The sequence below is a fragment of the Microcaecilia unicolor genome, chromosome 11 (genome assembly GCF_901765095.1).
Source record: "Microcaecilia unicolor chromosome 11, aMicUni1.1, whole genome shotgun sequence".
Taxonomy (NCBI): Eukaryota; Metazoa; Chordata; class Amphibia; order Gymnophiona; family Siphonopidae; genus Microcaecilia; species Microcaecilia unicolor.
Window position 1 is genome coordinate 156,206,632 of NC_044041.1, and position 14,843 is coordinate 156,221,474.

Here is a 14,843-nt window from a genome sequence, read left to right on the forward strand (position 1 = left end):
TGGTGACCAAACGGATTCCGTTCCCACCATAGTACCGAAACTGTTGTAGTCACTCTCCTCGCCAAATTCAAACAGGAAATAGCCATAGGTAAAAGCATACTTCTCCTCCAATTCGACATGGTAAACCATTACATACTACTAAGACTCGGCCACTTCAGGATTGTTGGAAATGTACTCATGTGGATCAAGGGCTTTCTAACCACCGTTCTGAATCAAATTCAAACATATCACCCCATGGAAAGCAACCTGTGGAGTACCTCAAGGATCACCATTATCACCAATACTCTTCAACATGATGATGATCCCGTTGGCAAAGTCCTTATCCAATCAAGGCCTTAAGCCATTCATCTATGCAGATGATGTTACAATCTACATTCCCTTCAGACATGCCTTGACTGAAATAACCAATGGAATCAATGATGGCCTGAACATCATGGACTCTTGGGCAAGCTAATTCCAACTAAAACTGAACACTGAAAAAACACACTGCCTTATCCTCTCATCTCAACACAACAACTACAAACCCGCAATCATAAACGCACCATGACATGCACTCCCTATTTCAGACAACCCAAAAATAATCAGAGTCACAATCAATCGCAACCTCACTCTCGAGAGCCAAGTAAAAACCATAATAAAGAAAATGTTCTACTCTATGTGGAAATTCAAACGAATAAAACCTTTTTTCCCGAGAGATACCTTTTGTAAACTAATACAGTCAGTGGTCCTAAGCCATGCAGATTACTGCAATGGAATCTACGCGGGATGTAAAGAACAACTCACAAAAAAACTCCAGACCGCCCAAAACACAGCAGCCAGACTGATATATGGTAAAACATGATTTGAAAGCGCTAAACCCCTACGAGAAAAGCTACACTGGCTCCCAATCAAAGAATGGATCATCTTCAAAATCTGCACTTTGGTCCATAAACAGGCTCATTTTCAAAGCACTTAGCCTTCCAAAGTTCCATAGAAACCAATGCAACTTTGGAAGGCTAAGTGCTTTGAAAATATGCATGTTTTAAAATCATCTATGGCGTAGTCCCAGGATACATGACATACCTCATAGATCTACCAACTAGAAATAGACTCAGATCAGCACGATCATACCTAAACCTACATTATCCAAACTGCAAAGGGCTAAAATACAAAACAACTTATGCATCCAGCTTCTCCTACATAAGCGCACAACTATGGAATGGACTCTCATATGCAGTAAAAACAATACATGACCACCTAAACTTCAGGAAATCATTAAAAACCTAACTCTTCAAAAAATCGTATCCCACCGATCCAACATAAATCCTCACATCCAGCAACACACCATAATCAATGATCGTACTAGACAATTTACTTTCCTCTTTCTCCTCGACCTCATGACTTGATTCAATTCTACCTCATTTGACCACAACACAATCTTGTATTTGTTATCAACCGAAATGGCAAATGCCTTATGGTACTTTGTAAGCCACATTGAGCCTGCAAATAGGTGGGAAAATGTGGGGTATAAATGTAACAAATAAATAAATAAAAACATAAAACATTTATCTGACAGGGCACTGACCCTCACTTTTTAGACTTTTGTCCTTCATGGCTTTACTAAACCTTGAGGGTGCAATGTTAAACTTGGCAACGGCAGTTTTTCTTTGTCAGGAGGTTCATCCAGATGGGGCATGGGCAAGTCATTGGATCAGTTTCCTCCGCCCTCTGAGAATCATCTCAAACAAAGGCATCTGTGGGCTGGGATGTACTATATGTAGGCAGTACTCTTATCACCTCTTGCTTAGACTATTGCAACTTGCTTCTCAAAGGCCTCCCACTTAGCCATCTCTCTCCTCTTCAATCTGTTCAAAATTCTGCTGCACAACTAATATTCCACCAGTGTCGTTATACTCATATTAGCCCTCTCCTCAAGTCACTTCACTGGCCTCCTATCCGTTTCCGCATACAGTTCAAACTCCTCTTATTGACCTATAAGTGCATTCACTCTGCAGCTCCTCAGTACCTCTCCACTCTCATCTCTCCTTACATTCCTTCCCGGGAACTCTGTTCATTGGGTAAATCTCTCCCAGCTTTATCTCTCCACACCTGACATCACTGCAGAAACCCAGACCAAAGTATCGGCCTGCTTATCCGACATTGTTGCCTGGATGTCCAACCGCCACCTGAAACTGAACATGGCCAAGACCGAACTCATTGTCTTTCCACCCAAACCCACTTCTCCTCTCCCTCCACTCTCTATTTCAGTCGATAACACCCTTATCCTCCCCGTCTCATCTGCCCGCAACCTCGGAGTCATCTTCGACTCCTCCCTCTCCTTCTCTGCGCATATCCAGCAGACAGTCAAGACCTGTCGCTTCTTTCTCTATAACATCAGCAAAATTCACCCTTTCCTCTCTGAGCACACCACCCGTACTCTCATCCACTCTCTCATTACCTCTCGCCTTGACTACTGCAACCTACTCCTCACTGGCCTCCCACTTAACCATCTATCCCCCCTTCAATCCACTCAGAACTCTGCTGCGCGTCTTATCCTCCGCCTAGACCGATATGCTCATATCACCCCTCTCCTCAAGTCACTTCACTGGCTTCCGATCAGGTACCGCATACAATTCAAGCTTCTCTTATTAACCCTCTCTACCTTCATCTCCCCTTACGCTCCTACCCGTAACCTCCGCTCACAGGTCAAATCCCTCCTCTCAGTACCCTTCTCCACCACCGCCAACTCCAGGCTCTGCCCTTTCTGCCTCGCCTCACCCTATGCTTGGAATAAACTCCCTGAGCCCATACGCCAATCCCCCTCCCTGCCCATCTTCAAATTCTTGCTCAAAGCCCACCTCTTCAATGTCGCTTTCGGCACCTAACCATTATTCATCTATTCAGGAAATCTAGACTGCCCCAATTTGATTGACTGCACTTTTTTGTCCTTTAGATTGTAAGCTCCTTTGAGCAGGGACTGTCCTCTGTGTTAAATTGTACAGCGCTGCGTAACCCTGGTAGCGCTTTATAAATGTTAAGTAGTAATAGTAGTATCTGCACCCTTCTCCTCCACCGCAAACTCCAGACTCCGTTCCTTTTATCTTGCTGCACCATATGCCTGGAATAGACTTCTTGAGCCGGTATGTCAAGCTCCGTCTCTGGCCGTCTTCAAATCTAAGCTAAAAGCCCACCTTTTTTATGCTGCTTTTAACTCCTAACCCTTATTCATTTGTTCAGAACCCTTATTTTATCATCCTCACTTTAATATTCCCTTATCTCTTGTTTGTCCTGTTTGTCTGTCCTAATTAGATTGTAAGCTCTGTCAAGCAGGGACTGTCTCTTCGTGTTCAAGTGTACAGCGCTGCGTACGTCTAGTAGCGCTATAGAAATGATAAGTAGTAATAGTAGTGTGTAAGAAATGTGTGGTCATATCTCTATAAAGTGTTTTGGGATACAGTTTGGATGTAAGGTACAACTCTATTAAATTCTTTGGATAGAATCTGGATGAAAGCCAGGGATAGTGCTTCCAGTTGGATTTGTTTTGTACATAAAGTATAAAAACAAAAACCCAAAACACTGATATACCAAACAATTTCTACACTTTCTATTATTAAAATCACATTCCAGATTTATCAATTGATCTTATTTATCTTTTATATTGTATTTATATTTTATTATCTAATGTTACATCTTCGTTTAACCCCAAAGAGTTTCAAAGTTTTTCCCAGCCAACCTATAATAAATAGTTCACATAAGAGATCTGTAACAGTAGTGTTAATGTAGCTAAAAAGATGTGTTTGTTATAAAAAAGCTCAGCTCATTTGATAGCATCTTGCTGGTATTTAGTGATAATAAGGGCTGTTCTTCAACATAGTTCAACTTTTATTTCTCAGAACACAAAAGTAAATCAAATACGTATTAACTCCATTGTAGAAAACTTAACAACTGTCTCAAAAACTTCACATAACTATTCACATGCCAGATAATCACCACAGTAGAGTTCAGTTTTTAAAAGTGCATGAAAGATCTCATTAAAAATAATCTACTGAATAGTCCAAAGAAGCAGTCCAACCATGGCTATCAGTGTCATCCACTTTATGGGCTTCTTCGTATATTTTGAAATGCAGTATATCAAGTCTGTAAATAAACAATAACCCATAACATTAGCTAGGAGGGAAGGTAAAGTATAGGCCCTAGTACATTACCCACTGTATATGGAATTCATGCACAGCAAAGTACTTCTACACACTCATCCCAGATTTCTTCCCAAAATAGTATTGGGAAGTATTTCATGTCACACAGTCCATCCTATTTTCCTAAACTGCACTCCACTGAATTGTCATCAAGCCTTACTTTTATTTCTTTAAAAGAACAGAGACATTCCATCACAGTTTACAACATTTTGTAGCATTCAGTCCAACAATCTGGGTATTATTCCGGACGTGAGCCCTTGAGCCCAGGCCGAGGCCTAGTATAGGATTTTGGTCAAGGCCTAGGGTAGACTGAACAGGCCCTACGCACCACCCCAGCCACCAAGCCCTGCACACTCATAACAGCCAACAGGCACCACCAGAAAGTGGGAGATAGAGCATTTAGGCAGGCCTCATGGCTGATTGGGAACCCACTCATGCAGAGACCAAGCAAGCGGGCCTCACGGCCGACCGGGAACCGAGTCACACTCTAGGAAGGGAGCAAGAACAACAAGGGTTCCACGCGGAGCTGGGCCACAAGCAGCACACACAGTGCAGGTTACAGCCAAAAAGGAAAGGGTGAGAGGCAGAAGCCTCTAACGGTATACAAGGCTGTGCCACAGGCGAACAAGAATACAGGAAGCCCCAGAAAGAAACACTCTAGGCTTATACAACACACACTCAAGGAAAAAGGAAACCAACTATAGGAATACACTCTAGGCTGAACCATTCAGCACACAAGGGAACTAGGCTGTACCTACAGCATACAACGATACAGGGAGCCCCCACAAGGGAACACACTAGGCATACAAAGGGAAAGCGAGAACTATCTAAGGAATACACACCAGGCTGAACCATAAGTACATAAGTAATGCCACACTGGGAAAAGACCAAGGGTCCATCGAGCCCAGCATCCTGTCCACGACAGCGGCCAATCCAGGCCAAGGGCACCTGGCAAGCTTCCCAAACGTACAAACATTCTATACATGTTATTCCTGGAATTTTGGATTTTTCCAAGTCCGTTTAGTAGCGGTTTATGGACTTGTCCTTTAGGAAACCGTCCAACCCCTTTTTAAACTCTGCTAAGCTAACCGCCTTCACCATATTTTCCGGCAATGAATTCCAGAGTTTAATTACACGTTGGGTGAAGAAAACCTTTCTGTGATTTTGTTTTAAATTTACTACACTGTAGTTTCATCGCATGCCCCCTAGTCCTAGTACTTTTGGAAAGCGTGAACAGACGCTTCACATCCACCTGTTCCACTCTACTCATTATTTTATATACCTCTATCATGTCTCCCCTCAGCCGTCTCTTCTCCAAGCTGAAAAGCCCTAGCCTCCTTAGTCTTTCTTCATAGGGAAGTTGTCCCATCCCCGCTATCATTTTAGTCGCCCTTCGCTGCACCTTTTCCAATTCTACTATATCTTTCTTGAGATGCGGCGACCAGAATTGAACATATACTCAAGGTGCGGTCGCACCATGGAGCGATACAACGGCATTATAACATCCTCACACCTGTTTTTCATACCTTTCCTAATAATACTCAACATTCTATTCACTTTCCTAGCCACAGCAGCACACTGAGCAGAAGGTTTCAGTGTATTATCGATGACGACACCCAGATCCCTTTCTTGGTCTGTAACTCCTAATGTGGAACCTTGCATGACGTAGCTATAATTCGGGTTCTTTTTTCCCACATGCATCACCTTGCACTTGCTCACATTAAACGTCATCTGCCATTTAGCCGCCCAGTCTCCCAGTCTTGTAAGGTCCTTCTGTAATTTTTCACAATCCTGTCGCGAGTTAACGACTTTGAATAACTTTGTGTCATCAGCAAATTTAATTACCTCACTAGTTATTCCCATCTCTAAATCATTTATAAATATATTAAAAAGCAGCGGTCCTAGCATAGACCCCTGAGGAACCCCACTAACTACCCTTCTCCATTGTGAATACTGCCCTTTAACCCCACTCTCCGTTTCCTATCCTTCAACCAGTTTTTAATCCACAATAGGACATTTCCTCCTATCCCATGACCCTCCAAGTTCCTCTGTAGCCTTTCATGAGGTACCTTGTGAAACGTCTTTTGAAAATCCAGCACAATATCAACCGGCTCCCCTTTGTCCACATGTTTGTTTACTCCTTCAAAGAATTGAAGTAAATTGGTCAGGCAAGATTTCCCCACACAAAAGCCGTGCTGACTTGGGCCCAGATGCATCAACTAAACGTAAAAAAAGCAAAAACATAAAAGCCATTACCGAATTTTAAAAAACGAACAATGCTCCAAAAAAACAAGTCGCACATGTTCGGTGCGGTATTGTAAAGAACAATGCATCAAACTGGCGTAATCCCCGTCAGTAATCGGCTCCTAAAGCATGCGCAGAGCAGCCAAGCGTTATGCTGGCTGCTCTGCGCATGCCACAAATGTCAAAACCTAAAAAAAAAAACAAAAAAAACACAAACATGTGGCTCCCCGCTTTCCCCTGCATGTCTCCACAAACATTAAAAAAGGATTGGGAGGGGGCAAAGGCACTCATCAGGAGCGTCCTGTGTGGACGGCCTTGCCCCCCCCCCCCCGCCTGAGGTCGCCGCTGCTCCCCGCTTCTCCGTGTATGAAATACAAACTGTTAAAAATCTACACTTTTGCAGCGCAGGGCCCAACTCCCTTCCTGTCTCTCTCTTCTGTCGCCAATGCTCTGCCTCCCGCCATCCTCCGCCTCCGTGCCCCGCCCCCCTGAGTTGGTCGCCACCGCTCCCCCTCTCCACCGGACCCCCTCTCCGCCATAATGGCCGGTGCAGCGCCTCTCACCTATGTTTGAAGGCGCTGCATGGGATGGATCAGCTCTTCATCGATCGCTTCTGTCTCCTCCGACGTTGCTTTCCTTCTTCCTGTGCCCGCCCTCCTCTGATGTAAGTTACCAACGTAGGTAATTTACGTCAGAGGAGGGCGGGCACAGGAAGAAGGAAAGCGACGTCGGAGGAGACAGAAGCGATCGACGAAGAGCTGATCCATCCCGTGCAGCACCTTCAAACATAGGTATCCTTGCAAGATACCTTATCCCGAACCATGGTCTGTGTCTAATATATGGCAGTCTGGTTTAGGATGGGCTAGAAAGGGCTTAAACAGCAACTTCAGTGGCTGGAACATAAGGACAGTGCTGGTCAGATTTTTACGGTCTGTATCCCACAAATGAGAAGACAAATAGACTGGAGTGGGCTCCAGCAGTTGGAACATAAGTATAGGGCCAGATAGACTTCTATGGTCTATGTTCCAGAAACACGAAAGAAAGTATATAGTATCACACTCGTTGATTTAATCATGAATTGATAGTGAGTGTAATTATTGAGCAGACTGGATGGACCGTTCAGGTCTTTATTTGCTGTCACTATGTTACAATTAATCCTCTTTGCTCCCGGGCTGATGCGCAGACCTCAGGTCTGACACCTGACCTACTGGCGTGTGCATGCGGTGACCTCTCAGCACACAGGGCCAGAAACAGGGCCAGTCTTAGGCAGAGGCGACCGAGGCGGCCGCATAGGGCCCCGTGCCTAAGGGGGCCCCGCGCGGCGCGCCTCAACTGTGCCTCGCCGCCGGACCGCCGCTGCTCGCCTGCCCTCCACCCATGTCCAACGGCGCGACTCTCCTCGTTCCCCTGCTCCCCCTCCCTCCAGCCACCTGAGCCCCCCTCCCGTCTGAGCCCCCCCCCCCGACCCGCCAAACGACCCTCTTCTGCCACCCGACCCGGTCGGCACCTCACCTGACCCAGCATTTAAAAAAAATCTCCAAGCGGCGGTGCCTGCATCTGAGTAAAAGAAGAAAAACCGCTTCGAAGTTCGTCCATCTGCCGGCCTTCCCTCATGTCCCGCCCTTGCGGAAGTTACATCAGAGGGCGGGACATGAGGGAAGGCAGGCAGATGGATGAACTTCGAAGTGTTTTTTCTTCTTTTACTCAGACGCAGGCACCGTCGCTTGGAGATTTTTTTTAAATGCTGGGTCAGGTGAGGTGCCGGCCAGGTCGGGTGGCAGAAGAGGGTCGTTTGGTGGGTCAGGGGGGGCTTAGGTGGCTGGAGGGAGGGGGAGCATGGGAACGAGGAGAGTCGCGTCAATGGACATGGGTGGAGGACGGGGGGGGGGGGGTTACTGGACATAGGTGGATGGCAGTTGACATTGGGGGACAGGAGGGTTGCTGGACATGGGTGGATGGCAGGGGAGGGGGGGTTTCTGGACATAGGTGGATGGCAGGGAGGACAGGGTGAGTTGCTGGACATAGATGGATGGCAGGGGGGACAGGAGGGTCGCTGGACATGGGTGGATGGCAGGGGAGCGGGGTTTCTGGACATAGGTGGATGGCAGGGGAGGGTAAGGACAGGAGAGTCGCTGGACCTGGGTAGATGGCAGGGGAGGGGGGTTTCTGGACATAGGTGGATGGCAGGGGCGGGCAGGGAGGACAGGAGGGTCGCTGGACATAGGTGGATGGTAGTGGAGGGCAGAGGGGACAGGGGGAGTTGCTGGACATAGATGGATGGCAGGGGGGACAGGAGGGTCGCTGGACATGGGTGGATGGCAAGGGAGGGGGGTTTCTGGACATAGGTGGATGGCAGGGGCGGGCATGGAGGACAGGAGGGTCGCTGAACATGGGTGGATGGCAGGGGAGGGGGTTTCTGGACATAGGTGGATGGCAGTTGGCAGGGGAGGGCAGGGGAGACAGGAGGGTCGCTGGACATGGGTGGATGGAGCGGAGGGGGGTTTCTGGACATAGGTGGATGGCAGGGGCAGGGAGGACAGGAGGGTCACTGGACATGGGTGGATGGCAGGGGAGGGGGGTTTCTGGACATAGGTGGATGGCAGGGGCGGGCAGGGAGGACAGGAGGGTCACTGGACATAGGTGAATGGCAGGGGAGGGCAGAGGGGACAGGGGGAGCTGCTGGACATAGATGGATGGCAGGGGGGACAGGAGGGTCGCTGGACATGGGTGGATGGAGGAGAAAGAAGAAGTGCTGGACATGGATGGAGGCGAGGGAAGAGTGAGGAAGGAGGTGAAGGAAAAGGAAGAGAGGAGAAAAAGTGCACATGGATATAGAAAATAGGCAGAAGCTGGATCCACTGGACAGTCAAGCCTGCGGAGGACCCAGCTTTTACTTACAGATGTAGGGCAATAAATGAAGAAGAAAGGCAGAAAGTAAAGAAATAAATGGAAAGGAAGCCCTGGAAACGGAGTTAAGAGGACAGATAGCAGCACAATCGGATACTGAGCCAGCATGATCAGAAAAACAAAGTCACCAGACAACAAAGGTAGAAAAAACTATTTTATTCAGGATTTATTAATTGGAATATGTCAGTTTTTGGAAATGTGCATCTGTGATATTTTGCATGTAAGTTTCAATTTTTGTAGTATTGCTGCATGCTGAGTCTGACTTCTTGAGGTAACTTTCCAGTTCAGTATTTTGCCTTCATGTGTTTTTCAGGTGTGATCAAGGAAGGTGCAGTATTCTGCAAGCGTATAGTTTGCAGCCCTTTTTGTTTTTTTTTTTGACTAGGTTGTGCACTGGTGTTTTAGAGCCCGGTGTAATTACAGTTGCCTTTCCACGCCACGCATAAGGTTGTACCTCGTCCTGTCCTTGGAATTAGTGCTGTTTATGGTTTGTTAAGGTAATGAGTGTGTTTTTGCACAAGTTTGTGTATAGTGTTTTGCAGTGGAGAGATTGTGTGTTGGCCTTACTAAGGTGGCAGCAAACATCAGAAAGGGTGTAGAGCCTAAATCATGACACACTACTTCTAAAAGGGTGTTTTGTGGCTCTACATGAGAATTGTGATATTATGATCCCTTGCTAGCTTCATGTTGTTGATGGTCTGCATTTTCCGTATGGCTGGTATATTGGTGTATAAGGTATTAATGGTGTCTATTTTATTTTTACTTATTTTTTTTATGTGTGTTGTCAGACAATTATGGATGACAGACAGTCGGAGTCTTCTTGAGTCAGAGAGTTGTGGTATATATTTTAAAACAATTTTAATACCTTGGTGGTCTATATGTTTTTATATTGTACATGTACATTATATTTTACACATCACTTTATTTTATTGTATATCTTTTCATTTCATTTTTATTTTATTGCACATATGGGTTACAGAGTAATAGGGGAATTTGAAAGTACTAAATCTTTTCTTAATATTTTTCCTTTATTCTCCTTTGTTATGAGAATTGGAACTACTAATTGTATTGGATTTGAACTGAATAATTTCTGGGGAGGGAGGTTTCATGATAGCATTGTGCTTATTATTTCAATCAGTTTTTTTGTACTAGCTTCATTTGTCTTTATTTGAAATTTCATAAATAAAAAATGTTCTAAAAATGGAATAATCTTATCAATTGGGTGGAGCTAGGATGGGGCGGGGCTACAGTGGGGCAGGGCTAGGATGGGGCCCCACCAAATTGGTCTGCATAGGGCCCCACACTTGCTAAGACCGCCCCGGCCAGAAATCAGAGACAAATCTTACATGTGCACACCAGAGTGTTCTAAGTTTCAGCTTCCATTCCTTCCTTGCCTACAGTGATGTGGCTCAAATCCAGAGAGAGACTGAGGGAGCTGACCAGAATTTTCTTTTATGTGCCATTAAATTCTTGCGGGGATGGGTTAAATTTTTGCGGGGACGGGTTGTGATGGGTTAAATTTTTGCGGGGATGGGTAAGATTCCGGTGGGGATGGGCGAGATTCTAGCAGGGACGGGCGGAGATGGGTAAGATTTCTGGCCCCGCAACTCTCTACTCCAGGGCAAGCCTGGTGGTAGGACTAATTTTCTGCAGGCTACCCCGTGGTAGCCCTACCGGCAGCTGATAAAGGGCCCCATAGTCTTGAAATTAGCACTAAGGTACAAAATTGTAATGCAGCATACTTTTATGTAAAAGTTAATTACAAATAAGGTAAGTTATGATTTAAGGAATATACATGTAACCGACAATAGCATTTTCACTAAAAAGCAGTACTGTAACTGGTGTGTATGTGCATATTCCTTTGTATAAAGTACTTTAGAATACAGTTTAGCATGCATGTATGTGTTTCTGTATAATTATTTTGGGATACAGTTTAGTGTGTTTATGTTTTCTCTCTGTATAACGTATTTTGGAGCACAATTTAAGCTTGCGTATCCCCGGCTCTGTATAAAGTACACTGGAAAGTTTTGCTGGGACATTTTAGGTGGTGTGGAATTGTCTGCGTCTCTACTAAATCCTCCTTTAAACCGAGTGACGTCACTAAAAGGCGGCTGGAGTAGCTGAGGGAAAAGGGCATGACGAGCCCGGCAGGTGGGGTAGGGCTTCTTGCTTTGCTTTCTCTTGGTACAACCTGTCTGTTGTTGAGGAATGGGGGAGGGGAGACGAGACACCACCACCAGGAGTTCAACTGATGCAGCCGGGACTGGTGGGGAGCAGATGTACTCCCCGCCCTTTCCTCTTAACCGTTTCGTGGCTGGACTGGAAGTTTTACAGGGTACATTGGGGAAAAAAATCACCACTGAACGGTGGGGATTTTACGGTTGGATTGAATGGGGTAAAAAAAAAATAGATTCTTTAAAAATTGGACTGTCAGTATACAAAGCACGTTGCATTGTCTGTACCCAGAGCATTGTGGGTGTGTAGTAGGCCTGCAGTTTTTGATAGGGCATGATCAGGGAGGTTTAATAAACCTCCTTGGGCATGATGATGAGGGCTTTAGAAACTTTAGGGCCTAGGGAGGTGCTCGAGCCAACGTTATTACTTGCCCTGCCTCTTCTTGTGCAAAAGCTTTCTCATTAACCAGATGGGCTTTTATGACCCCTAGGAAGCAGGGGAAAACCAAAGCAAATTTCACTTCTCTCTTGCAGAAAGTGACATGTCTGTGCTCTTCTGCTGAGTTTGGCTATCCCTTCACAACCTGATACTCGCTGTCTGTCAGCCCCTCCTCCGGTCACTACAGGTCTTCTAGTAGTGAAGGAGCAGTAACTCATGAGAAGTTTCCAGCTGCATAGGTGTAGCAGTGGTTGATTTGCATTACTTCCTCTTTGTGGTCTACAAGCTCATATTATTCATTTGCAAACTGAGGAGAACTAAAGTGGAATAGGGAAGAGTGGTGGTGGGGGGAGGATGTGTTAGTTGCTGGGGTTGTTTCTGCTTAGGAGATTGGCACAACTCACAAGGTTTAGAACCTGACGTTTCTAGGACCAGAGGACTTGGGGGAGGGGGGGGGGGTGCAGCAGGATACAGTTAACTGGTTTGCATTAAATGTACCATCACATTGCCATGACCTAAGACATGACTAGATAGTTTAGTGTGGCATTTTTCACCTGCACTAGACAGGAGAGTGAGTAAGAGGTGGGGTGTGTGATTCTACCATAGGCTTGCTAGCACTGAGTTGAATCTGCTTTCAGTGAAATGAATTATTCTATGGTGCCTCCCCAGCCCTGGAGCCACAGCCTCCTCTGGGAGGGAGGTTGTTGGTTTTTTTTTTTACTGTTGTGCTTCCTTCCTGAATTATTTACTCAGCATTCAAATTACTGTCTGCACTTTCTCTGGCTTGTTCTTTGTTTTACAGCAGCTTCTCAGAGATAATCCTTATCTATTACACACTTAAGAGACATTCCACACAGTGTGTATTCACCATCCACCATTAGAGATCTTTCAGGTAGCTTCTATTAACTATTACTTGCAACTAAACTTGCAACTCAGTTACTTAGTAACATAGAAGATGGAGGCAGAAAAAGACTAGCATGACCCGTCCAGTCTGTCCAGTAAGATGGTTAAGGTTGTTATTTGCTGCATTGTGCAGGTTTCTTTCCCCATTCTTTTTAAAGAACTACAGATGTTGCACTTTAGATGGTATACTTTGAGTAGGACTAAGAGGCAGATGCATCAAGCAAACGTTAAAAAATCTAAATCGTTAAAGTCCCTAACAATTTAAAAAAAAACGAAGAATGCACCAAAACAACAAGTTACACATGCTCGGATCGGTATTGAAAAGTAAAATGTATCAAAGAATCACAATACACATCGGTAATCGGCCCCTAAAGCATGCGCAGAGCAGCCAATCGTTATGTTAGCTGCTCTGCGCATGCCACAAACAGCCAAAACACAAGCACATGGCTCCCAAATCAAAACAAAAATAAAAAAAGGGTGGGGGGGGGGGCAAAGGTGCTCGTGAGGAGCGTCCTGTATGGCCGTCCTTGCCCCCCCCGCCCGAGGTCACCGTTTCCCACCCCCCCCCCCCGCACGAAAAAACTCAAATTTTAGCAGCCCCGGGCCGGCCCTCCTCCCTTCCTGTGTGTTCTCCCACACTAGCTCCGCCTCCCGCCATGCTCCGGTCCCGTGCCACGCCCCCGCCGCCCCCTCCAACGACCCCCCCCCCCTTTGCCTTACCGGCCCGTGCAGCGCCTCTCACCTCTGCTGCACGGGCAAGAACAGCTGATCGGCGAGTCAGAAGGCCTCCTCAGACGTCCCTTCTTTCTTCCTGGGCCCGCCCTCCTCTGACGTAGATATATATATCTGATCTTCATTTATCCTTTAGGGCATAGACTGTAGAAGTCTGTCCGGCACTGTCCTAAAATTTCTGAAGTTGTTGTCATAGCCCCAGAAAAGCTCCACTTCAGCCCATCCAAGAGCAAAGGTCCCGTTAAGAATCTGTCTGTATTTCCAAATTGGTAAAAATTTACCGATTTAGAAACAGAGGAATTCACAAAGAGAATCACATGCAAATGAGCTGCTCGTTGCTTTTGCGACCCAGCTCATTTGCATGCGATATGGGTAAGCCAGTTGGCGAACTGAGCATGCACAGAACAGTCAATTGCTATGCGTGGCTGCTCTGCGTATGTTACAGACGGCTCTCATACACGCAGAGAAGCTGCGTGTATGAAAGCAGTAGACTTACCATTTTTTTTTTTTTTTTTTTTTGCAAGTACAAAAGCGCTTTTTTTTTGGATGGGCATACCTGTATTGGGGCTCCCTGCCTCCCACTGCTGGGAAAAAGTGGGAAAAACCTGTGCTGCTCTTCTTTGAAGAATCATTCAGCATCAGTTTGGTTCCACCCCCAGCTGTTCCTGCTGCTTCCTTCTATTGGCCGGCTGCCATCCTAGGATGCCCATCTCCCTGAAGATGGACTCTCATTGGCTGGCTGCTGTCCCAACTCCTCCTCCTCCCTGCAGGGCTTCTCTGATGACATCACTTTTAGAACTGTGAACTGATTGGATCCAAAGGTGGAGGCGAAAAGACATAATTGAATATCACTAAAACAACTTCAAAAATTATTGTACCTACCTAGTAGAAACAGCAATTATAAATTCTGTAGTTTGTGCTCATTTTTCTTCACTGTGCTTCTATACTATTCAGATGGCCAGATGTCAGTGAGAATATTCTGTTTCCTGATGGGTTCATCTTAACTGGTTGTAATCTGCCTTGGGAATCCCGGTGTTTATAAAGACGATGGAATATATTAAACTTAAATGGAAGTAGAATTAAACTCTCCTTTCATCGGGGCACATGGAATCACATCTTCATCTGTTTTGTAGAAGTTTACCCTGGACATGGATGGGAGGGGAGGGCAGGGGAGAGAGGAGAAATGCTGGACATGGATGGAGTGGACGGCAGGGAAGAGAAATATTGGAGGAAGGAAAGACAGAGGAAGGAGATATGCACATGGATGGTGGG

At 45.9% G+C, this 14,843-nt stretch overlaps 1 protein-coding gene across 2 annotated transcripts in view; it reads left to right on the plus strand.

The window, feature by feature from the left end:
* VASP (vasodilator stimulated phosphoprotein) overlaps positions 1–14,843 on the plus strand; it is a 183,422-nt gene that overhangs the window by 15,589 nt on the left and 152,990 nt on the right. Inside the window, exon 1 of one of the 2 annotated variants that reach the window (XM_030220023.1) lies at positions 11,698–11,718. The exons of the other annotated variant lie outside the window; for it this stretch is intronic. Coding sequence (XP_030075883.1) covers positions 11,714–11,718 — 5 coding nt within the window. The 5' untranslated portion in view covers positions 11,698–11,713. Of the gene's footprint in view, positions 1–11,697; positions 11,719–14,843 lie in introns of those variants that run through there. 2 annotated transcript variants of the gene reach the window in all.